General features: G+C 41.0%; 2 protein-coding genes across 14 annotated transcripts in view; one reads left to right on the top strand and one right to left on the bottom strand.

Annotated features, from left to right (window-relative positions):
• The window catches only part of NUDT5 (nudix hydrolase 5), a 1,423,229-nt gene that overhangs the window by 290,406 nt on the left and 1,107,957 nt on the right, over positions 1-24,866 (top strand). The window lies entirely within an intron of this gene.
• LMNTD1 (lamin tail domain containing 1) overlaps positions 1-24,866 on the bottom strand; it is a 237,970-nt gene that overhangs the window by 166,267 nt on the left and 46,837 nt on the right. For all 13 annotated transcript variants that reach the window (XR_014502106.1, XR_014502107.1, XM_083399812.1 and 10 more), the window contains exon 2: positions 8,881-8,982. Coding sequence is in view for 11 of the 13 variants with exons in the window: in XM_083399812.1 (XP_083255938.1) it covers positions 8,881-8,982 (102 nt within the window). In the remaining 2 variants the exon portion in view is untranslated. The remainder of the gene's footprint in view (positions 1-8,880; positions 8,983-24,866) is intronic.

Below are 24,866 nucleotides of genomic sequence, written 5' to 3'. Positions count from 1 at the left end.
AAGCTGGCTGGGGCTGCTGGGAGTTGGAATCCAAAACATCTAGAAGGTGCCAGGTTGGTGAAGCCTGTTCCAGAGGGTGAGAGGGTGAGAGGAGAAAACTTTTACCTAACAGTAGGAACTTATTGAAGGCATGGAACCAACTGCCTTGGCAGATGGTGGTCTCTCCTTCATTAAGAGGTCTTTTTGCACAGATTTTGCTTTTGCTTTATTATGTATTTTGTGCTTTCATTTTGTATTTTTATGTTGTGACCCACCCTATGACCTGCAGGTGATAAATAGTAGTAATACTAGTACTAATCCCCGAGGTTCCCCTTCCAGCTACTACCATTCTATGGATGGAAAATTTTCTCCCAACTGCCAGTATTCTGGTTAATGACTGCAGAAGTGTGTTGGGGGAGGGTGTTGTTTTGGGGGACGGTTGGTTGAAGGTGTTGCTGTTGGTTTTTGTATCTGGTGATTTATGTAGAAATAGTTCAGTTAAGTTGTGTGTTTTCCAATATTTTATTTGTTGTGTCAGAGACCAGGCTGAGGAGAGCTACTCTGATGAAGAATGTTGGGGGCCTCCCCCTCCCCCTGCTCCTGACCAGGATCCTGAAGCTGCCCAGGAGCAGTGGAGCAGTATAGATTTGTAGCAGTGGTTAACAGAGGGATATAGTTTGGAAGACAACAGCTGGGCGGAACTGAGTGGGGAAAAGCTAGGAGATGAAGAACAGGGAGAGAGAGAATTAACAGATTCCCTTTCACTGGAAAGTGTCCAAGCGCTCAGTCCAAGGTCAAGGAGAGCAGAAATGGTAGCTACACAGAAGGCCAAATGGTTGCGAGATCAGGTTTCCAGACAAGTAAGTGACAAGGGTGTTTCGGGGGGAAGTGGATGAAAACCTTAATTGGGAGCACCTTTCCTCCGAGAAGGGACGCGGGTGGCGCTGTGGGTTAAAGCCTCAGTGCCTATGGCTTGCCGATCGAAAGGTCAGCGGTTCAAATCCCCGCGGCGGGGTGCGCTCCCGCTGTTCGGGCCCAGCGCCTGCCAACCTAGCAGTTCGAAAGCACCCCTGGGTGCAAGTAGATAAATAGGGACCACTTACTAGCAGGAAGGTAAACGCCAGAGCAGCGATGTCACACTGGCCACGTGACCCGGAAGTGTCTTCGGACAGCGCTGGCCCCTGGCCTCTTTGAGAGAGATGGGCGCACAATCTGTCAAGACTGGCCCGAACGGGCAGGGGTACCTTTACCTTTACCTTCACCTTCCTCCGAGATGGAGTCTTTGCTCTTTCACTGTGAACATTAAAAATTTCTTTAACTGGTAGGCGACTATTTTTGTTTTGATCTGCTTATCCACGGCCAAGGAAGGAAGCTGTTTCCCCAAAGCCTGACAAATTGCACATTAAAGTTACTCAACATATAAAAAACTTCACATATTACCCTTACTCAAATCTAATATATCCTAAACATTCACATTGCTTGACGTTGTGGTTTTGCTATAATTCCTCCTTTCTGTCATCAAAATGTATATTCTATACCTATTTGGGTGAGCACACATCTGATGGAGGGGGTGCTATTGTTTTGTTCTATTTGTTATTATGTATTTTTTTTGTTTTTATACTGCAAACTGCTCTGTAATCCTCAGATGAAGGGTGAGATATATATTTAATAAATGAAACATTACAGCCAACTCTAAAACTTTCCACAGGATTTCAAACACTCCTCAAACATCCCAAATACATTTGTAGATTGTGGGCACTGATTTTTACATTTAATAAAATATGTCATTTTAAAAGACTAGTTCTATTTTGAGATTAATCCACAGCTGAACTGTGATTTTTCTCTTTCTCCAAACAATATTTATCTGCAACCATCGCCCACCCAGGAAAGGGGGTGAGCAACCATTCCCACATTTGGTCAGAGATAACGCACTATTATACAAGAACACCGACAGTTCCTTCTGAGGTAAAGTTAAGGTGCTGATCATCAGTATAAAATCTATGTGGGTGTCATAGTAATATAAATGTGGCATAGAGCCACTGTATTTTATGGGACATCTGTTGCATCATGAACTTTCTCACCAAGACTGGCAGCCGAGACTTCACTTTGCATTCCTAGCTGAGCTATATCTAGAAATACAAGCAACACTATTCTTCGTTGTCCACAAGCTCTGAAAGGGGACTGTTGTTGTCTGCCTTTTCATATTTTCAGAAAAGAATGCAAATCTTCCTTCCCAAACCTCACCCCAACAAGCTTTCAGATAAATACATGAGCTGGAATGTTGGCAAAGTTCGAGCTTCCCTTTCATCTGATGCATATGACTATCTCATGTGGGTTTAGGATTATTTCACGTACAGTGAATATCTGTATAAAGCATCATTGCTTAGCTGCTTCTGGGTCCTTGGATAGCTGAGGAAAGTGAGGTAGAAATGCTACAAATAAATAATGGAGAGGTACCAAGCCAAGATAACTTTTGGCTCAGTCCAGATATTCGCTGGGTGAATGGAAGTTGTTACATTATAAAGCAAGGTTTTCCCCTTCACCATGAAAACGTCAGTGACTTGCATCAATGGCATATTCACACTGGCACCCAATCTGGTGCCTGGGAGAAGAATTATGAAATAATGTGTCAATAGCATCTAAGAGAAGTGTCTGTATCACACATGAGATGAACTGCTTGGTGGAAGGGAGGAGGTAGGCCTCTTCCTCCGCAATGTGAAGGGTTCTGCTAGCCCAGTAGGTATCTGAACATGGCCTCTATCATAACAGGATTGGGGGTCATTTAGGTCAACATACTTCTCTCATAAGGGGACGCGGGTGGCGCTATCCGTTAAAGTCTCAGCGCCTAGGGCTTGCCGATCGAAAGGTTGGCGGTTCGAATCCCCGCGGCGGGGTGGGCTCCCGTTGTTCAGTCCCAGTGCCTGCCAACCTAGCAGTTTGAAAGCACTCTCGGGTGCAAGTAGATAAATAGGGACCGCTTAATAGTGGGAAGGTAAACGGTGTTTCCGTGTGCGGCTCTGGCTCGCCAGAGCAGCGATGTCACGCTGGCCACATGACCCGGAAGTGTCTTTGAGTGAGATGGGCGCACAACCCTAGAGTCTGTCAAGACTGGCCCGTACGGGCAGGGGTACCTTTACTTCTCTCATAACTGGCCTTTCCTTGGTCTTTTCTTAAAACCTGAAATCCTGAAAACAGTATGCTGCCTAAACCATATTTGAGTAAATTGTAGTTAGGATTACAGACCTATACAAACCTACCTGAGAGTACCTCCTACTGGTCAGTAAGACTTGTAAGTCAGTAAGACTTCTGAGTCAACTTGTATAGGACTGTTTTGTAAGTTGCCTTACTGTGAACTGCAGCCAAAATCTTCCTTCTGATCTAACATGTACCAGAATCGACTTGTCAATTATTTGTCTGCCTCTCTTCTCTGTTCTTCACTGGGCACTGATTTAATCCAGGGATGGCACAGGAACTGGCAGGGCCAAGGCTGGCCAGTATCAGGCTCTGAAATTTTATTTTCAGCACTGACATTTCCAGAGGAAATTAGGTATTGTTTTCCTAGGGACGCGGGTGGCACTGTGGGTAAAACCTCAGCGCCTAGGACTTGCCGAGCACATGGTCGGCGGTTCGAATCCCCGCGGTGGGGTGCGCTCCCGTCATTCGGTCCCAGCGCCTGCCAACCTAGCAGTTCGAAAGCACCTCCAGGTGCAAGTAGATAAATAGGGACCGCTTACCAGCGGGAAGGTAAATGGCATTCCGTGCTGCCCTGGCTCGCCAGATGCAGCTTGTCATGCTGGTCACGTGACCCGGAAGTGTCTTCGGACAGCGCTGGCTCTCGGCCTATAGAGTGAGATGAGCGCACAACCCTAGAGTCTGGCAAGACTGGCCCGTACGGGCAGGGGTACCTTTACCTTTACCTTTACCTATTGTTTTCCTAGAATACTTTTCATGTAGGAGACAGCTTAGTTCAAAAATAAGTTTAGCACTACTTCCGGGTTAGCGCCATCGGCAATGGCGGAATTCCCCTGAACAAGAGGAATCCGCTCCGTGGGAATTGGGTCTGGTCGCCGCGGCGAAGGCCCTAAAACTTGCTCCGACCATAATGCTGTGAAGATGGAAATGAAACTGACGCCAATTGGTTCCTTTAGATGGAGGATGAATGATGTTTTATTTAGGAATGAAGAAGTGACTAAGAAGGCCCCAAAAACTTTGGGAGACTATTTTGAGATAAATATGAACACTACGGTGGAAAAAATAGTAATTTGGGATGCAAGTAAAGCGGTCATGAGAGGATTTTTGATACAACACAATGCAATCAAGAAGAGAATTCAAAATGAGAAAAAAGACAAAATCCTGGAAAAACTAAAGGAAGGAGAGAAGAAATTGAGGGTGAAACCAAAGTCGCAGGAGATTCTGAAAGAGATTAAAGTTATATATATTGTACTTAATTAGAAAGTGCTTCCAGAGGTATTTTAAACAACTATATATACAGGAGAAGCAGAAAGAAATAGACCTTGATAGATTCTTGAAAATTAATGGACTACAAAAAAATCTCTCAGGAATATAGGTTAATGCTGAATCACAAAATTATAGTGCAAGAAGTAGAAGGGGCCATTCAGAACATGCAATTGGGTAAATCTCCAGGACCGGATGGATTCACTTTAAGATACTACAGATCTCTGAAAGAATGGTTAATACAACCTTTAAAGGAAGCCTGTAACGAATACAACCTTTAAAGGAAGCCTGGAAGGGAAAAGGGCACCAGTCGTGGAAGGAAGCTTATATTACACATACCGAAAACAGACTGGAAAGACACAGCTTAAGAACTACCGCCCCATATCACTGCTTAATGTGGATTACAAAATTTTCGCAGATATATTGGCTAAAAGATTGAAAAAAGGTGTTAGCAGAAGAAATCCATAAAGATCAAGTGGGCTTTCTCCCCGGCACACTTGTCTGACAATACAAGGAATATAAGTAATATTTTAGAAAAATTACAAGTGAAGATCAATACTTCAATACAAGGCAGTTTTGATATTTGTGGACGCCTTTGACAACATCTCTTGCAGCTTTATAAAGAAGAATTTATCAGGGATGGGGGTTGGTCAAGGTTTTGGAAATGGTATAGGTGCAATTTATTCAGAAGGCTAAATTAATTGTGAATAATGTAGTAACGGAAGAATTTAAGATTGAGAAAGGAACACAACAAGGCTGCCCAATCTCTCCATTGCTTTTTATATCGGTCCTGGAGGTTTTGCTAAACATGATTAGAAGGGACAATTTGGTTAAAGGTATACAAGTGGGAGCTAAACAGTACAAATTGAAAGCATTTGCTGATGATTTGGTATTTACAGGAGCCAGAATAGCACTAAAAGAGTATTGGAATTGATTCAAGGTTTTGGTCAGCAGGTTTTAAGTTGAACAAGATGAAAACCAAGGTTTTAGAGAAAAATCTAACTGTGAATGAAGTTTCAGGAGGAGAGGATAAACATTGGTTAAGAAAGTGAAATATTTGGGGGTGAATTTATTTAAGGAAAACTATAAAAAGTGAAAAAGGATTTAGAAATATGGTCAAACCTGAAGTTATCATTGTTAGGCCGGATTGCTGTGATAAAAATGAACGTATTGCCAAGGTTGCTGTTTTTGTTTCAAACATTGCAAATTTTGGACAAAATGGACTGTTTCAAGAAGTGGCAGAGATATCTCTAGAATCGTTTGGCAGGGCAAGAAGCCTCGAATAAAATTTAATATTAACAGATGCTAAAGAAAGAGGTGGATTTGCCCTGCCAGACCTTAAATTTGATTATGAATCAGCCACATTTTGTTGGCTGAGAGAATGGATGCTTCTTGAAAACACTGTGTTGGATTTGGAAGGTTTTGACAATGTATTTGGTTGGCATGCATATCTGTGGTATGACAAGGTTAAAGTACACAGAGCGTTTAAAAACCATATTGTCAGAAAAGCACTGTTTAATGTTTGGATAAGATATAAAACCCCATGATGGCTGTCACCAATGGAAGCGAAGGCACTGAAAAAACTCAATATGGAGGCCAAATGGCAGCAGTATTGGGAAATTTTGGAACAAGAGGGAGACAGGCTAAAACTGCAGAGCTTTGAAAAATTAAAAAATAGTGCGAGACTGGCTCCATTATTATCAAATAATGGAGGCATATAATCTGGACAAAAAAACTAGGCTTCCAGGTGGAAAAATCAAAATTAGAAACAGAATTGTAAGACCCCCCAAAGTTAAGAACTGGTCAAGAATGTATGACTTGCTGCTGAAATGGAATACTCAAGATGAAACGGTGAAATCTGCTATGATTAAATGGGCACAAGATGGACATAACATTATGATGGCTGACTGGGAACAGTTATGGACCACATGCCTTATGCCTTAAAAGAGAATTTAATGAAAATGATTTACAGGTTGTACATAACACCAGTCAAGCTTGCAAAAATCTGTCATTTGCCCGATAATAAATGTTGTAATGAGATTGAAGGTACATTCTTTCACCTTTGGTGGACGTGCCCAAGGATTAAGAATTTCTGGAAGATGAATTATAATGAAATGAAAAAGGTATTTAAATATACCTTTTTGAAGAAACCAGAGACCTTTCTCCTGGTCAATTGGTGCCAAAGAAAGACAGAACTTTTTTTATGTATGCCACAACAGCAGCAAGAATACTTATAGCAAAGTATTGGAAAACAAGATCTACCCACCCGGGAAGAATGGCAGATGAAGCTGATAGACTACATGGAATTGGCGGAAATGACTGGCAGAATCCGAGACCAGGAGAAGACTCGAAGGTTGGAAAAAAAATTCAAAGTATATCTACAGAAATACTGCAAAATTAATGAATGTTAGAAGAATGCTGGAATGAAGTTATATGGTTTTAGCTGAAATGTTATAAAGAATTAAGCAAAAATTGATTGTTAATGGGCCAAAGTGAAAAATCTAAGGTTAGATTGTGTTAAAATATATCATAGAGCAAAAAATGGAAAGGTGGAAAAGATGGAAAGGATTTGCTAAAATAGTTAATTGAACTAAAATATAAAAAAGGAAGTCAATGTGAGGAAGTTGATGAAACAAGTAAATGAAAGGTAAAGATATGGAAATATTGGATGTGTTTTTAAATGTTTTTTTGTTTTTCTTGTTGTTTTGATGTATTGGTTTCTTTTTCTTTTTTATGTATTGTTAATTTTTTTATTGTCTTTTTTCCTTTTTTCCTTTTTTTTCTTCTCTGTAACTATTAAACTAATAAATATTATTTTCAAAAATAAGTTTAGCACTACTGTGTGTGTAAAAAGCCTGCAGAATGGAAGATACTTTTATTTTCTTATTCATACAGTAATTTAAAGTCACCAGTACAACAAAGATGAAATGAATACAGCAAAACATTTAAACTAAACACACGCTATCAATACAGACTACAAAGAACAAAGAAGTCCAGCATGTAAATGCATGAAAAGTAGCTGTGTTTGTCCAGCTCAGAATCGGTGGAGAAGTTGCTGGTTATGACAGAACCCAGGTAGACAAAATTATCTCACCTCAAGCGTTCAGCATTGCAAACACGTCTTGAAGCAGCCCAAGAGCCTTTTGCCAATCTTGGCTGGTATGAAAACAGTGGTCTTACCTGGACAGAGATAGTTTTGCCCCAGTTAGTCCCAATTGGACTACTGCAATGCACTATGTGAGGCTGCCTTTGAAAATAGCCTGAAATCTTCAGTTAGTTTAAAATATGGATGCAAGACTGCGAACTGGGACTGGGTGCTACATACAAGCATAGCACACCATTTTCACTGGCTGTCAGTCCATTTCTGGTCATGATTCAAGGTGCTGGTTTTGACCTTGAAGCAGGATACTTGAATGACTGCCTCTGCTTGTGTGGCAGCTGGCTTATAGGTGAGAAGCCTTTGCGGTGGTGTCTCTCCAGCTGTGGAATGCCCTTTTCGCTGAGGCTCACCTGGAATCTTCTTTGGTACAATTTCAGTCTCAGGTAAAAAGCTTCTTTTAATTTTAATCTGTTTTATCTTTTTGTATGTTGCTCTTCCCCTCCACAATGTGAGTGTTACGCTGTATTTAGATTTTGTTCTTGCCTTGTGAGCCACCCTGAGATGTTTGTAATAGGTTGGTATAAATAAATGAATGTTCGCACACCACTGTCAACTTCCTGGGATGGAGGGACTCTATGCAACCTAAATTTGGGACAGCAGGATTTCTTCTCCCACATTGTGTTTTTCTTTATTAGCAATATATATCAATCACAAACAGTGATTCAAATACAGCAATTTTTTAACCACCCCCCAAAGACCAAATGTCTATTTAATTACATTTAGCTTTTAAGTCATTTCAGTTTCTAAACAAAGGTATCCTCCACAAATCACCATGTGCTCTTGGCAACCTATAACCATGTTCTATCAAAGTTATGTATGTAATGAAACTATGCCAGGCTGTTTGAATATCAGTGATTTTCTTGTCCAACTCTCTTGTACATGGGTTGTCATGATTTCCTGTAACAGTTTTCTATTCATGCAGCATTTGAAAGTCACCTATTCAGATGCATACATTTATTTCATCCCTCAATCAAAACACTCTCTCTTTGTCACTACCAATATGCTAGTCTTGGTGCTAATGTACCAGCCTCAAAGTGTGATTGTTCTTTCAGAAATGACCAAAAACCCACAAAAACAAACAAAGAGAAAAAGAGAATTTCTCTAAGGACCCTAACTTCAAGCATTGCGAATGGCAAACATGACCATCTTAATGAAGCAGACAATTTAACATTAGGCGTAGAAAAAAATCATACAGGGAAATTAAATGGAAATGTCCGTCTGCCTCTGTAAATTCTGCTTTATAGTAACTCCGGAATGCAATTACCAGCAAACTGAAAGACACTGACCTCTAGCCTTGCCTCTAGGTCTTCCATGTGCTGTTGTCTGCTTGTGTTCTCTGACTGCAGCTTTTCAATGGCTCGACTGCTGTTAGGCTCTTTGGAGATGAGCTGTTGGAGAAAGAGGAAAATTATTCCTAAGAGTCCAAACAAAGGAAAGAGTCCAAACAAAGGCAGGATGTAAAGCCATTATTAGCTATTTTATACATAGTGTGCTGCCAAATCATGTCTAGCCACCATGTATAATGCTACAGCAAACCAAAAGCTTCTTTTAACCAATCACGCAGCAAAGTGTTACCCATTACTTGCCATTTTTTCTAATTATTGATGGGAACCCCTCAAGGCAGAATGAGTAAAGAACAAAAAAACTAACACATTAATTTTAAGACAGGTTTTGATGTTTAGAATGAAGTACTTCAAAATTGGAACTGTTATTAGTGGGGTGGGAGAGGTGAAAGAAATTTTATATCTGGCAACTTATATGCCCCTTTGGTTTCAGACAGTGCATGGGTAGGCAAGTCTAAAAGCCCGGACACTAATTTTCATGGCCTTCCAGAAGATCTGGTGGCTCATCTACCAGAAGTAATGTACGGTATTACGGTATTCTGGAAGTGTATATTCAATTCTGACCAAACTAAGCATCCTAGCGCAAAATATACGTCAATATGACCCCACCCCGCAAGATCACAGAATCATAGAATTGGAAGGGATCCAGGTCATCTAGTCCAGTCCCTGCAAATATGACCATAAGACCTTCACACACAATTAGGCCACAGACTAATTTTATAATATGCAAGATTTCTAATATTTCTAATACTAAAATTCCTCTTTGTTTTTAGGCAAGTAGTGTAAGGAACAAAAGCTGAACATGTCATTAAGCTGAAGCATCGTTGTGGAAAGTAGAGATTGCTGGTCTGCTTCAGAGAAAGACAACAAATTACAAATAATGTCAATGGAGAGGAAACATGAATCAGTTGATGCTATGACTGATCCTGTAGTAGCACCATTTTTATGGGACTTGTGTTTGTTATGCCAGAGACATTCAAATGAGTAATTATTTCAAAGTATGGTTACATTACAATCTTGACATTTTTGCTGAATATGGTGAGCTTCCAACAGTTTAAAGAAATTTGGATCAATTGTATTATGGAAGTTCACTTTTGTAAACCCAGTAGCACATGCACCCCTCCCATCATCAGCTGTTGTTGACCAAGTTCACAGTGAAAATAACAAAATTGGCACCAACTCTGCCTTTGCTCCAGGACAGCAAAACCACTTTTTGTATGGGGGGCATTATCAAATTGTTTCTCCCAGTCATAAAGCTGTACTTTCAGAGTTTTTCAATGGAAGGGTGAGATACAGTTTTAAGAAACAAATACATAACTGGGCACAACACCTTTGGCTTTGTTGTCTGCTCTTCGCTCATACTGTAAGGGGAGCATAACTCCATTTCCTGTTCCTCCAGTCCCCAAATTAGAAAAGCTGAGCACCAGATGTCAATCAATCAACACTTTATTACAGTTGTAGACCAGCATAGAGCACCAGATGTGTCCATTCATAAGAAGAAAAGGTTTGATGGCTTTGATTGTACGCTATACATAGACATTGGAATGATCCAGGTAAAGTCTGACATTTGAGAAGTCAAATCTTTATAGATGCAAAATTATAGAAGAAAAGGCATCGTTAAAAATGTGGCCGTTTACAAGCAACAATGTGATGCAAACAAATCCATGAGCGGGGTTAACCTCACAGAATAAAATGTAGGGGAAAATACATACTAGCTGGTTGGATATATTGGTTTTATTATAAAATTCACCATATATTAAATCTGTTTCTGCAAAAGCTTTCTTATGTTTGGCTAATAAAGCCAAATAGAGCCTTTTATTAGACACGACTGGTTATGTTTGGCTTAGTTTACAACCTTTTGTTTAGCAAGCTTTTGAGGTATGGCCTTGGTTTTATTAAGGTATTATTACAAAACTGTAAAAGAAAATGAAGTGAAATGTCCTGCCTAAACTGTGGGAAGATAATTAGCACAGAAATTTAATGCTGTTGAATATTGCATCCCTGACACATTATTGCTGGGTGGATATTTTTTTAAAACCATAAAATATTGGTTTACATTTTTACTGTACAGAACATATCTGAACTTATTCTTCCAGTGAACATCAGTGGTATTTCATTAAAATGTAGGTGCACAAGATGAGAAAGCAACATTACCTACCATGTTAGAGGTCTAAGTAGTGATTTTTTTTTAACATAACCCACCCCTCCATGTAGACTAAATATTTGTGCCAAACTTAGACATTTTCACACTTGAAGTGAAAATGCCAGTGGCAGAGTGCTTATGGTGTGGTATACCTATTTTGTACTTAGGTACAAGGGGCTCTGGTACAAGAGGCTCTGGGCAGGAAATTGAAGCAATTAAATGCACAAATCGTCATCTCATCTGTCCTCCCAGTTGAACGACGTGGCCCAGGGAGAGAGGGGAAAATAGTGGAAGTAAACAGCTGGCTTCGCAAATGGTGTAAACAGGAACGGTTTGGATTCTTAGATCACGGACTGCAGTTTCTTGAAGATGGACTTCTGTCAAGCGATGGGCTGCACCTCACAACGGTTGGGAGGAATGTTTTTGCCAAAAAACTCAGAAACCTCATCAGGAGGGCTTTAAACTGACTAATGTGGGGGAGGGAGACAGTGCTCCTGAAGGTAGGAGTCTATCAATTGATGAAGATGATCATCCAAATGTCATAGACCAAATGGAGCAAACAGCAAGCAGACCTAGTGGTGGGAGGAAAAAATCCTTAAATAAGAGACACGGGGGAATGACTAATGGACTTCAATGTCTGTACACTAATGCACAAAGCATGGGAAATAAACAAGATGAGCTTGAGCTCTTGGTACAGCAAACTAAATATGACATAATAGGCATCACTGAAACCTGGTGATAAGTCCCACGAGTGGAATGTAAAAATGGAGGGATACAATCTATTTCAGAGAAACAGACCAGACAAGAAAGGAGGAGGAGTGGCGTTATATGTCAGGGATGTGTATACCTGTGAAGAGATCCAAGATTTAGAACCTCAAAGCCAAAGTGAGAGCATTTGGGTCAAAATTAAGGGAGAGAAGAATAACAGTGACCTCATTGTGGGAGTTTACTATAGATCCCCAAGCCAAACGGAGGACATGGATGATGCCTTCCTGGAACAGATGGCCAAGCAAGCAAAAGGAAGGGAGATAGTAGTAATGGGGGACTTCAATTACCCGGATATTTGTTGGATGTCAAACTCAGCCAAGAGCATAAGGTCAAACAGATTCCTCACTGGCCTTGCAGACAACTTCATTGTCCAGAAAGTGGGAGAAGCAACAAGAGGAACAGCCATTTTAGATCTGGTCCTAACCAATGACAATGACCTGGTTAATGGGGTAGAAGTGGAAGGATCATTAGGCGCAAGTGATCATGCTCTTCTGAAGTTTACTATACAGCGGAAAGGAGCAGCCAAGCATACTAGGACTCAATTTCTTGACTTTAAGAAAGCCGACTTCATAAAACTTAGGGAAGTGCTGGGTGAGATCCCATGGACAGTAATACTAAAAGGAAAGGGAGTTCATGATGGCTGGGAGTTTGTTAAGAGGGAGATGGTAAAAGCACAACTTCAGGCAATACCAATGAGAGGGAAACATGGAAGGTGCCTAAAGAAGCCAGGGTGGCTATCTAAAGAACTTTTAACTGAGTTAAGATTAAAAAAGGATGTGTACAAAAAATGGAAAAGGGGGGAAACCACCAAAGAGGAATTCAAACAAATAGCCAGCACGTGTAGACACAAAGTCAGAAAAGCTAAAGCACAGAATGAACTCAGGCTTGCTAGAGAGGTTAAAAGCAACAAAAAAGGCTTTTATGGGTATGTTCGTAGCAAAAGGAAGAACAAAGAAACAGTGGGGTCACTCAGAGGAGAAGATGGTGAAATGCAAACAGGGGACACAGAAAGGGCTGAACTCCTCAATGCCTTCTTTGCCTCAGTCTTCTCCGATAAAGAAAACAATGCCCGACCTGAAGAATTTGGAGCAAATGGTTCAGCAGAGGAAACACAGCCCAGAATAACTAAGGAGATAGTACAAGAATACTTGGCTAGTTTAGATGTATTCAAGTCTCCAGGGCCAGATGAACTGCATCCAAGAGTATTAAAAGAACTGGCAGATGTGATCTCAGAACCACTGGCAATCATCTTTGAGAATTCCTGGAGAACAGGCGAAGTCCCGGCAGACTGGAGGAGGGCAAATGTTGTCCCTATTTTCAAAAAGGGGAAAAGAGAGGACCCAAATAATTACCGCCCAGTCAGTCTGACATCAATACCAGGGAAGATTCTGGAGCAGATCATTAAGCAAACAGTCTGTGAGCACCTAGAAAGGAATGCTGTGATCACCAATAGTCAGCTTGGATTTCTGAAAAATAAGTCATGTCAGACTAACCTGATCTCGTTTTATGACAGAATTACAAGCCTGGTAGATGAAGGGAACGCAGTGGATGTAGCCTACCTTGATTTCAGCAAGGCATTTGACAAGGTGCCCCATGCTATTCTTGTAAAGAAGCTGGTAAAATGCGGTCTTGACTATGCTACCACTCAGTGGATTTGTAACTGGCTGACTGACCGGATGCAAAGGGTGCTCATCAATGGTTCCTCTTCATCCTGGAGAAGAGTGACTAGTGGGGTGCCACAGGGTTCTGTCTTGGGCCCGGTCTTATTCAACATCTTTATCAACGACTTGGATGATGGACTCAAGGGCATCCTGATCAAATTTGCAGATGACACCAAACTGGGAGGGGTGGCTAACACCCCAGAGGACAGGATCACACTTCAAAACGACCTTGACAGATTAGAGAACTGGGCCAAAACAAACAAGATGAATTTTAACAGGGAGAAATGTAAAGTATTGCACTTGGGCAAAAAAAATGAGAGGCACAAATACAAGATGGGTGACACCTGGCTTGAGAGCAGTACATGTGAAAAGGATCTACGAGTCTTGGTTGACCACAAACTTGACATGAGTCAACAGTGTGACGCAGCAGCTAAAAAAGCCAATGCAATTCTGGGCTGCATCAATAGGAGTATAGCGTCTAGATCAAGGGAAGTTATAGTGCCACTGTATTCTGCTCTGGTCAGACCTCACCTGGAGTACTGTGTCCAGTTCTGGCCACCACAGTTCAAGAAGGACATTGACAAACTGGAACGTGTCCAGAGGAGGGCAACCAAAATGGTCAAAGGCCTGGAAACGATGCCTTATGAGGAACGGCTAAGGGAGCTGGGCATGTTTAGCCTGGAGAAGAGGAGGTTAAGGGGTGATATGATAGCCATGTTCAAATATATAAAAGGATGTCACATAGAGGAGGGAGAAAGGTTGTTTTCTGCTGCTCCAGAGAAGCGGACACGGAGCAATGGATCCAAACTACAAGAAAGAAGATTCCACCTAAACATTAGGAAGAACTTCCTGACAGTAAGAGCTGTTCGACAGTGGAATTTGCTGCCAAGGAGTGTGGTGGAGTCTCCTTCTTTGGAGGTCTTTAAGCAGAGGCTTGACAACCATATGTCAGGAGTGCTCTGATGGTGTTTCCTGCTTGGCAGGGGGTTGGACTCGATGACCCTTGTGGTCTCTTCCAACTCTATGATTCTATGATTCTATGATTCTATGATTTGTACCTGAGTGCAAAATATAGCATGTTGCTCACTAGGGAGAAAACGTTACTTGGTAATAGGTAGATCACACCTAGCTGGGGATACTGGGAAGTGTAGGATCCTGAATGTAACCATACAATCCAAGAGGATTCATTTGGTGAGCTGTATTTATATAGACTTATAACAGTGCTTTTTCTGGAGGGTACTCAAGGGTACACAGTACCGGCATCTTTTTTTTCTGGAAGAAAAGCACTGGCTAAGGGACTTCCGGTCGGCGCCAGCGCTTAATGGCGGTCCTTGCCTCGAGCTCCGAGGCAGGACTGCTCTGTGAGTTCGGGTCTGACCCGCTACGGCGAGCGGGGGACCCCTAAAATCACAGGCGCTGAAGCCTGTGAACAAGGAGACTCGGCGGGCACCTTTTGCGCCCCCCGGTATTGCGAAAGAGCCTTTTTAAAGGCTCCGTAGCGGCATCGGGTGTGAGCGCGGTGCTGAGAGTCGCAACCCAGCTCGCAGAGTGAAGCCGCGTCGCCATAAGCGGAGAGCGTCGATTCCTTCCTGAAAAGAAAATTCGGACTGAACACCCGTGAGTAAGAGCGGAAAAAAGACGGTACAACAAAATTTTAAAAAATTTGGCTGAAAACGGGACGGCATAAAATAAGGAAGTCTGCCCCCCCCGGACTGCAGAAATCTAAAGCAACGTCAGACCTCGCTGCAGTTGCAAGAAAGTTACAGTTGAACTTTTAACCCTGACCTGTCAAATGTATCCTTCCCCCCCGATCGGCAAGAGAAGGGGGGGAAAGACAGTCTTGTGAAGATACTCTTTAATTTGAAAAGGAAACAAGGTTTCCCATCGCCCTGACTCCCCCGGGACGACCTGCCAGGAGTGAACACCGGGAGGAATGGGTCTTTTAAGAGCATCATTAAAAAGTCGGAAAGTTGGATAAAGTTGTAGAACTTGAAGGGGACTTTATTAGTGAAACTGATTAATTAAATCCATCAGAGGAAAAGTGTTTTTAATAACTTTAATGGCGGACTTCGGACTTTTCACATTTGGCTTCCTGTTTCTTTGTTTCCCCGAATTTGGACATTGTTAATTGCTCCCTCTTGAGGATCAAGAGGGGAAAAGTGTGACTAACAGTGGGATTTTCCATCGCGAGTTTTTCCTGTGAGAACGACCTTGGGACATGAGCGGCACAGCTGAGGAGATAAGAACCAGATCTAAAACTAAGGTAACACAAAAGAAAAGAGCCTCAATTTCTGGCCAAACAGTGCCGGCACCAGAAAGCTCAACAGCTGCATCAATGGATTCTATGACACAGGCACTACTGAAAATTAATCAATCCCTTGAGGCTTTAACAAAGCAATCCACAGAAAATACAAAAAAATTGACAGAATTGACAGTGAGACTGGACTTGAATACTACATCTGTGACAACTAATACGGAATCTATTAATAGACTGATTCAGGAATCTACAGAAACTAGGAAAATTGCTACGAGTGCGAAGGCAATTGCAGAAGAGACACAGGGGAAACTTGCGCCGATTGAGAAAAAAGTGAATGAGCATGAGGCAGCTCTCTCCCTATTGGAATTACAGAGGAAAGAACGAAATTTGAAACTAAGGCAAGTTCCAGAGAACGAAGGGGACGACCTGAAGGAATTCCTCACAGAGGCAATTTTGGAAAATTGGCGAGAGGATTTGGAAGATGATGAAATAGAAATAACAACGGCTTTCAGACTTGGCAGAAAACAAGTTAAAAGGGCAAGGGATTGTCTGATTACCCTAAGAACCAAGCAGGAGAGAGATAAGATATTGAACCTGCATTACCAAAAAGCTTTGGTCATTGAGAACACTCAAGCTCTGATTTTTAAAGATATTCCTAGATACATCTTGGAAGTGAGAACCTTTTATAGAGATCTTGCCAATTTGCTGAGGAAAAATTACATACCTTTCAGGTGGGAGTTCCCACAGGGATTGTCCTTTAACTATAAAGGGAAGAAGGTGAGAATAAGAACAGTACAGGAGAAAGAAGATTTCTTGGAGAGAAATTTGGAGGACCTGCAGAAAGGAACGGCACAAGGACTAACAGCAGAAGGGGGAGAACCAGTGGATATAGCAAACTTATCATACGGCCTACCACAATCAACAACTGAAGAAGAAGACAAACTTGGGGCAGTCGGAGGGACAAACGCTTAATAATCAAGATGTCACTGCAACTTCTTAGTTGGAATTGTAATGGTTTGAACCATCCCCGAAAAAGACGTCAAGTTTTTCATATCTTGAAAAAAGAGCAATTGGATTTGATATGTCTACAGGAAACTCATATAATCAGGACACATAGAAAATTGCTCGTGAATAAAAGATTAGGACAAGAATTTATATCTTCTGACAAAGTCAAAAAGAGAGGAGTTGTGATTTATGCAAAAGAAAAATTGGATCCAAAAATCAAATTTAAAGATGAAGAAGGAAGATATTTGGCAATTGAAGTACAGATTCAAGGAGAAAAGTATTTGGTTGTTGGAGTATACGCGCCAAATGACGGGAAGGCAGAATTTTTTAAGAAGTTGCATGGGACTTTGATGGACTATCTCGACTGCAAAATAATAATGATGGGGGACATGAATGGAGTGGTCTCTACAAATATGGATAAAGCACAAAGACAAATGATCTCTAAAGAAGGTAGATTACCAAAGATCTTTTTTGAGATGACAGAAAATATGGACCTAATAGATATTTGGAGGACTAGAAACCCTCTCGAAAGAGAGGGAACTTTTTTCTCGGAATCTAAAATGACATGGACAAGAATCGACCAAATCTGGGTATCTAGTGTGATGGCTGCAAAGATAAAAAAAGTGGAAATCTGCCCAAAAACCTGCTCCGACCATAACGCAGTGAAGATGGAAATGAAATTGACAACAACTGGATCCTTTAGGTGGAGAATGAATGACTTCCTATTTAGAGATGAACAAATTTGTGAAAAGGCCCTAAGGACATTGAAAGATTATTTTGAGATTAACTTAAGAACAAAAGTTGAAAAAAGAATAATTTGGGACGCAAGTAAAGCCGTGATGCGAGGCTTCCTGATACAACAGAATTCAATTAAGAAGAAAAAACAAAATGAAAGGAAAAGTAGAATTCTGGAAAAGATGAAGGAAGGAGAAAAGAAATTGAGGTCCAATCCAAAGTCTCATGAAATATTGAGAGAAATAAAATATTATCAGATGCAGTATATGGAACTTACAAACCAAGAGATAGAATGGAAAATTAAACAAATGAGACAGAGGACATTTGAATCAGCAGATAAATGTGGGAAGCTTCTTGCATGGCAATTGAAAAAAAGACAGAAACTGAACACTGTTACTTGTCTGGAGGAGGATGGAAGGAGTATATGTAAGCCGAATGAGATAAGTAACTGTTTTCAAAGTTATTTCAGGAAATTATATTCACAAGGGCCTGTGAAGGAACAAGAGATAGATGAATTTTTGGAAAATTATGGACTACCAAAAATCTCGGAACAGAACAGGCTGATTTTGAATCAAAAAATAACAGAACAAGAAATAGAGGAAGCCATTCAAAAGACACAATTGGGAAAATCTCCAGGACCAGATGGCCTGACGGCTAAATATTACAAGGTTTTGAAAGACTGTCTAGTACAACCATTGAAAGAAGTATGCAATGAGATACTGGAAGGGAAGGGGGCACCTGAATCGTGGAGAGAGGCTTTTATATCACTTATACCAAAAACTGAGACTGAAAAGAACCAGGTTAAAAACTACCGCCCGATCTCACTTTTAAATGTGGATTACAAAATATTTGCAGACATTTTAGCAAAAAGACTTAAGAAAGTGTTGATAGGTGAGATTCATAAAGATCAAGCTGGCTTTCTCCCGGGAAGACACATGTCGGACAATGTAAGGAATATAATTGACATTGTGGAGTTATTGGAAACAAACATTAATAGAAAAGCAGTATTGATTTTTGTGGACGCGGAGAAAGCCTTTGACAACATTTGTTGGAGCTTTATGAAAAAGAATCTCCAGGGGATGGGGGTAGGCCAAGGTTTTGAAAATGGTATAAGTGCAATATATTCTAAACAGAAGGCAAAACTAATTGTGAATAATGTGGTAACTGAAGAGATAGCTATAGAGAAAGGAACACGACAAGGATGCCCCATTTCTCCCTTACTTTTTATTTCAGTCTTGGAGATATTGTTAAACATGATTAGAAAGGACCAGTTGGTAAAAGGAATTCAGTTCGGAGCGAAAGAGTATAAGTTAAGAGCATTTGCAGATGACTTAGTCTTAACATTACAGCAGCCGAACACTAGTACAAAAAGAGTTTTAGAACTGATAGAAATATTTGGTCAAGTTGCAGGATTTAAATTGAATAAACAAAAAACTAAAGTGCTGGAGAAAAATCTAACAAATGAGGAAAAAGAGGCATTCCAAAAAGAAACTGGTTTGGGGTTAGCAAAAAAAGTTAAATATTTGGGGGTAAATCTGACATCGAAAAACGTGAATCTATTTAAAGACAACTATGATAAATGTTGGTCAGAAGTTAAGAAAGATCTAGACACATGGTCAGGATTGAAACTTTCTCTGTTAGGAAGAATCGCCGTTATCAAAATGAATGTATTGCCTAGAATGTTATTTTTGTTTCAGACTTTACAAATAATAGACAAGATGGATTGTTTCAAGAGGTGGCAGAAAGACATATCCAAGTTTGTCTGGCAGGGCAAAAAGCCTAGAATAAAATTTAAGATTTTAACAGATGCTAAAGATAGAGGAGGCTTTGCCCTGCCAGACTTAAAACTGTACTATGAATCAGCAGCATTCTGCTGGTTGAAAGAATGGCTGCGCCTCGAGAATGCAGACATCTTGGATCTTGAAGGATTTGATAATAGATTTGGTTGGCATGCATATCTATGGTATGATAAGGTAAAATCTCATAAAGGTTTCAAAAATCATGTTGTCAGGAAAGCTTTGTACAATGTTTGGATTCGATATAAAGATTTACTTGAAAGTAAAACCCCCAGGTGGTTGTCACCTATGGAAGCCAAAGAGGTGAAAAAATTGAATATGGGGCCACATTGGCCTAAATATTCTGAAATTATAGTACAGGATGGTGAACAACTGAAACTGAAAAGTTTTGAGGAGTTGAAAGACAAGGTGAGAGATTGGCTACATTATAGACAAATAAATGAAGCATTTAAACAGGACAGAAAGATAGGCTTCCAGATGGAGAGATCCAAACTAGAAACAGAATTGTTAGAACCCAATACTAAAAACCTATCAAGGATGTATAATTTGTTGCTGAAGTGGAATACTCAAGATGAAATGGTGAAGTCTAGTATGATTAAATGGGCACAAGATATTGGACATGATATTGAGCTTGCTGACTGGGAGCAGTTGTGCACCACTGGTGTTAAATTTACGGCATGTAATGCCTTAAGAGAAAACATTATGAAAATGATCTACAGGTGGTACATGACTCCTGCTAAGTTAGCGAAGATCTATCATTTGCCCAGTAACAAATGCTGGAAATGTAATGAAACTGAGGGAACCTTCTTTCACCTTTGGTGGACCTGCCCGAAGATTAAGGCATTCTGGGAAATGATCTATAATGAAATTAAGAAAGTTCTCAAGAGAACCTTTTTCAAGAAACCAGAAGCTTTTCTCTTGGGCATGGTGGGCCAAATGGTGTCAAGGAAGGACAAGACATTTTTTATGTACGCCACAACAGCAGCAAGAATTCTCCTAGCAAAGTATTGGAAAACGCAAGAACTACCCACGCTGGAAGAATGGCAGTCGAAGGTGATCGATTATATGGGATTGGCGGAGATGACTGGCAGAATTCGAGACCGGGGGAAGGAGGCGGTGGAAGAAGATTGGAGTAAATTTAAAGAATATCTTAAAAATCGTTGTAATTTGGATGAAAACTAAGGTTCAGGGCAATAAGAGGTAAAGAGCTACAGCTGTTAATACTAAGTTAAAGAAAATTTAATTGATGGAAAAAAAGGTATACATTGTTTGACTAAAAAGTTGCTGAAAAATCTGAAATAAGGATGCAGAAAAGGGGTGGTATGGGGAGGTCCATTTTATATGTTTGTTATTGTTTTTGTTTATGTTATTGTTATGTTTGTTTTTTATGTGGAAAAATAAAAATTACTTAAAAAAAAAAAAAAGAAAAGCACTGGCTAAAACTGTGGCACTTGCTGTAACAACTTCATGTTGAGTACCAGCACCTTTTTTTCCTAGAAGGAAAACGCTGCTTATAAACCTCAAAGCATTTATTGCGACACACAGAGGGCTTGCCTATTCCACCCAATGCACAGCTCTCGGTTTAGTTCAGGGATAGGAAGCTTGTGGCCCTACAGATGATGCTCGACTCCATTCCCAACAACCCCAGCCAACAAAGCCAATGATAAAGGTTGTTGAGAACTGTAGTCCAACCACAGGCTGCCCATCGCCATTGAGACCCTTTCCCCACTTTACAGATGTCAGGCAAAAGTCAAAAGTCAACACACCCAGCTAGTGTGAGAAACATTTTAAAGAGGCCCAAAGCAAGGCAGGAAGAAAGAAAAGCTCGCCCTACAGCAAAAGTGGGCGGGGAGGTTGCTTCTACTGTGACCTTAAGAATTTGTTTATACAGGTGGGCTCACCAACTCATGAATGCAGAATCAAGTGGTGAGGTCAGTATGAATAGGCCAACACAGATCTAATGCCAGAAATAGAGGTCCCTTTGTCATGCTGGCCACATGAACCGGAAGCTGTCTGCGGATAAACGCTGGCTCCCTCAGCCAGTAAAGCGAGCGCTGCAACCCCAGAGTCGTCCGCGACTGGACCTAACGGTCAGGGGTCCCTTTACCTTTAATCTGAAATTATGGTCAAGTCTATCTCCCACACATTGAAGAAGAATCCATATGGGACAAGCTCACACAGCCCAGCATAAAAGGCAAAGCTTAAGTTCGCTTCTCCTATTCTGGAATGGTTGTATCTGATGACACAGGACTTGCTCTTGCATATTTACAGTCTAAAAATGCAACATGGGTTGGATGAATATGTATGTAAAAGGTAAAGGACCCCTGGATGGTTAAGTCCAGTCAAAGGCGACTATGGCATTGTGGCGCTCATTTCACTTTTCAGGCCGAAGGAGCTGGCGTTTGTCCACAGACAGCTTTCCAGGTCATGTGGCCAGCAGGATTAAACGACTTCTGGCACAATGGGACACTGTGATGGAAACCAGAGCACATGGAAACAATGTTTACCTGTCTGCCGCAGTGGGAAAAATATGTATAGTCAGTTTGGAGGAAGATGCAGATTCCACCATGCAAATGCCAGATCTCTCTTTTGAAGGGAGAGAAAAGTCTAACGAAAGAGTTATGACAGATGAAACTATTGAGTATTTAGAACTTTCAAAGATGACAGAAATAATTAGGAATAAAACAAATCAAAATTTAAAAAAGTTGGAGTGTTATAAAGTGTACTTAAAAAAACATTGTTCCCAAGTAATATCTTTAATGTGTTTCGATTAATTTTTGCAAATTATATGACAGACAATGTATCATACAATACCGGTGAATTATAAGGTGAAAAAGGATGCAGTTAAAGAAGAAAGGTGGATGGAAGTCACATTCAATGAGGAGGTTATTTGTGATTTAATGTATGGTGCTTTAATGTTTCTCATGATTTTCTTTTTTTCCTTTCTTTCTTTCTTTCTTTCTTTCTTTCTTTCTTTCTTTCTTTCTTATTGATTTCTATTGAATGGAATAGTTGTAATACTTAATAAAATCAATAAAGAGCATTTAAATCCCTCCCCTCAAAGTAGTCAACCTTCAGTTTCTTCTCATGTTATCTTATCAATTTTTATGACCAGTGCTATCCATATACATAGTTCTTTACAGAGTAACTTCAGCAAAAAAAGTCATGTCTCTTCTCTGAATTCCAATATTGGGTGAAGCAACAGAAGAAAGAAGGAGCTTAGGAGAGGCAACTGTGATTACTAGTCTGATGTGCTAGATTGAGTCCTGGACTCAGACGTGATCAACACACACAGCAGAATGTGAGGTGGTAAAATGGACACTTCAGATACATAATGCTCGTGGTGGGAATCACATTTTTTATGCAATAAATTCAAATAAAATTGAAAATACAAAGCTTCCAGGCTAGGCTATCTTTGATGTGTGATGTTTGTTTGCATCCCCACCTGCAGCCTGGGGAATACAACTTCTTGTACCACCTCATGAACATGCATGTGTAGATCAGGTTTTGACTGGGTTATCAAGGCTAAAAGCCTCACTCAAATTTAGGCCAGTCAGGATTTATCAGCCAAACCTACCTCACAGGGAGCATAATATGGGGTAATTTCACATAGCTCACCATTAGCAGCTCACAGGAAGGACAGAATTCAGGCACGGAGAAAAATAAACACACAAACCAGGGATCATGCACAAATGCACTTACTTACAGTGCATGCAAACACGCAATGTTTCAACTGGAAAAACGGGTTAATTGGTTAATAGAAGAGCTAAGCTATGCCTGGCAGTTCAAAGAGAATTATGTTGTTACCCATACCTCGTTCTAGGCATAACTGACAAGAACAGCCCCCACATTTTCAGACTCAAGGGTGACTTTCAGTAGCCTCCTCTCTTATTAAAACTGAATTCTTGTACCAAATTCTAAACTCGTGTCATGATCACAAAAGCCAAAGGTGGCAAGGTTTCTTACTATAACTAAACAACTGTAGAAAACAGCCCTCATTTTAATAAGGTGGAAAGAGAAAAAACTAAAAAGAATTCTTCTGTTGATTGCAACTTCTGGGCAGATTTTTTTCAAGGAATATTAAATTAACAACCAAGAGAAGAAGTAGGAAAGACCTGTAGTCAATTTTTAAATACTAAAATGTTCTAAATGGGAGCTCCAATGTCTATGAAATAGTTCTGTTTTGCTTTGCAGAAAACACTGATGCACTTTATTACCTTTAAAACTCCAGGAGAACAATTTTACCACATGATAAAAAGCTTATTAAAATTATTCTTTATTGGGGCGGTGGGGGGGGGGGCTGTGGTAATTTCAACTGTTATTCCTATTTAAAACATTCCTTTCTCTCTGCCTGCAAAATCCACAGCGGCAAAGGAAACCTACCAGCAATCTTATTCCCATTCATGCAATCTGTAAGTCAGAGATGAGCATTCTCTCCATAATTGACAGGATCAAAGAAATGAAAAGGGAAAGTAAAGTGAAGAAAAGTGAAACAGAAACAGGGCTGCCAAAGGACGGTGTCAAGAAGCAGAAATAAGGAGAAGAAAGGGGGCATTTCTAGATCAATGAAAAAAAGAAAGATTTGGCTGCAACAATTAGCCAAGTGACCACTACAGTTTGGTCAACACCTGCTCCCCAGTACAGCTATGTAGGCATGACCCAGACAACAATATATAAATATTATCAGGATGGGTGAATGTGACTGTTTGCAAATTTTAAAAAGGAAAAAAGTCCTCAGAAAAAGAAATCAGCTTTCTAGTGTAATTTTCTCCTAATATATGTTGCGTGCCTAAAAGACGTATTTTCCACAAGCAATTTTCCCCAATTTAATACATTTTGTATGCCATTTTCCACATGCATAGAGGGATGTGTCAGAAAGAAAGCAGTGCAAATGATCATGTCTTTGATGCATGATATGCACTATAGAGTCAGGCGTCCAGCGCTGGCGGAGGAAGAGGAGGGTGGGTGGAGTGCACCACCCCCGGCAGCGCGATCCCGGTGGGGTGCCATTGTGGCTGCCCCCCCCGCCCGTGCTGGGTGCACGCCCCTACAGGCACCACACCACGCCCCCAGGATGTGTGCCAGCCCACCCCCACCTGCTCTCCACCCCCCCCCGGTGCCAGAGCTTGAAGCTCTGCCACTGGCCTCCTGTACTGTCCAGTGTATCATAGGCATCCACGGCATTCATTCATTCATTCATTCACAAACAAACAAACAAACAAACAAACAAACAAACAGCAAGGCCTGTTTCAGAGCCTGGGAAAACTCCTCTGGGATCCTCCAGGTGTTTCAGTGTACTCCAGTAATAGAAGTCCACAGAAACTGTTCCAGGGTGGCAGCAGGGGCAGAGGAAGGGGGCTGCAGTGGGTGCAGACAGCCCCAGGTGTCACCACTGGGGTGTGTGACAAAATGCTGGGCGGCACTCACCATGGGGCCTGCAGTGCGCCCGAGCCACGCATCTCTCCTGAGAGAGACACGGTGGCTTGGGTGCCGCAGGCTCTGCACTGCCCAAACGGCTGCCTCCGCCCCCAGCTGTAGGGCGGCTGAGTGGGAGAAGGCAGGCA

The sequence above is a fragment of the Podarcis tiliguerta genome (genome assembly GCF_965153285.1).
Source record: "Podarcis tiliguerta genome assembly, chromosome: 10".
NCBI lineage: Eukaryota > Metazoa > Chordata > Lepidosauria > Squamata > Lacertidae > Podarcis > Podarcis tiliguerta.
This window is presented reverse-complemented; position numbering and strand designations above follow the sequence as displayed.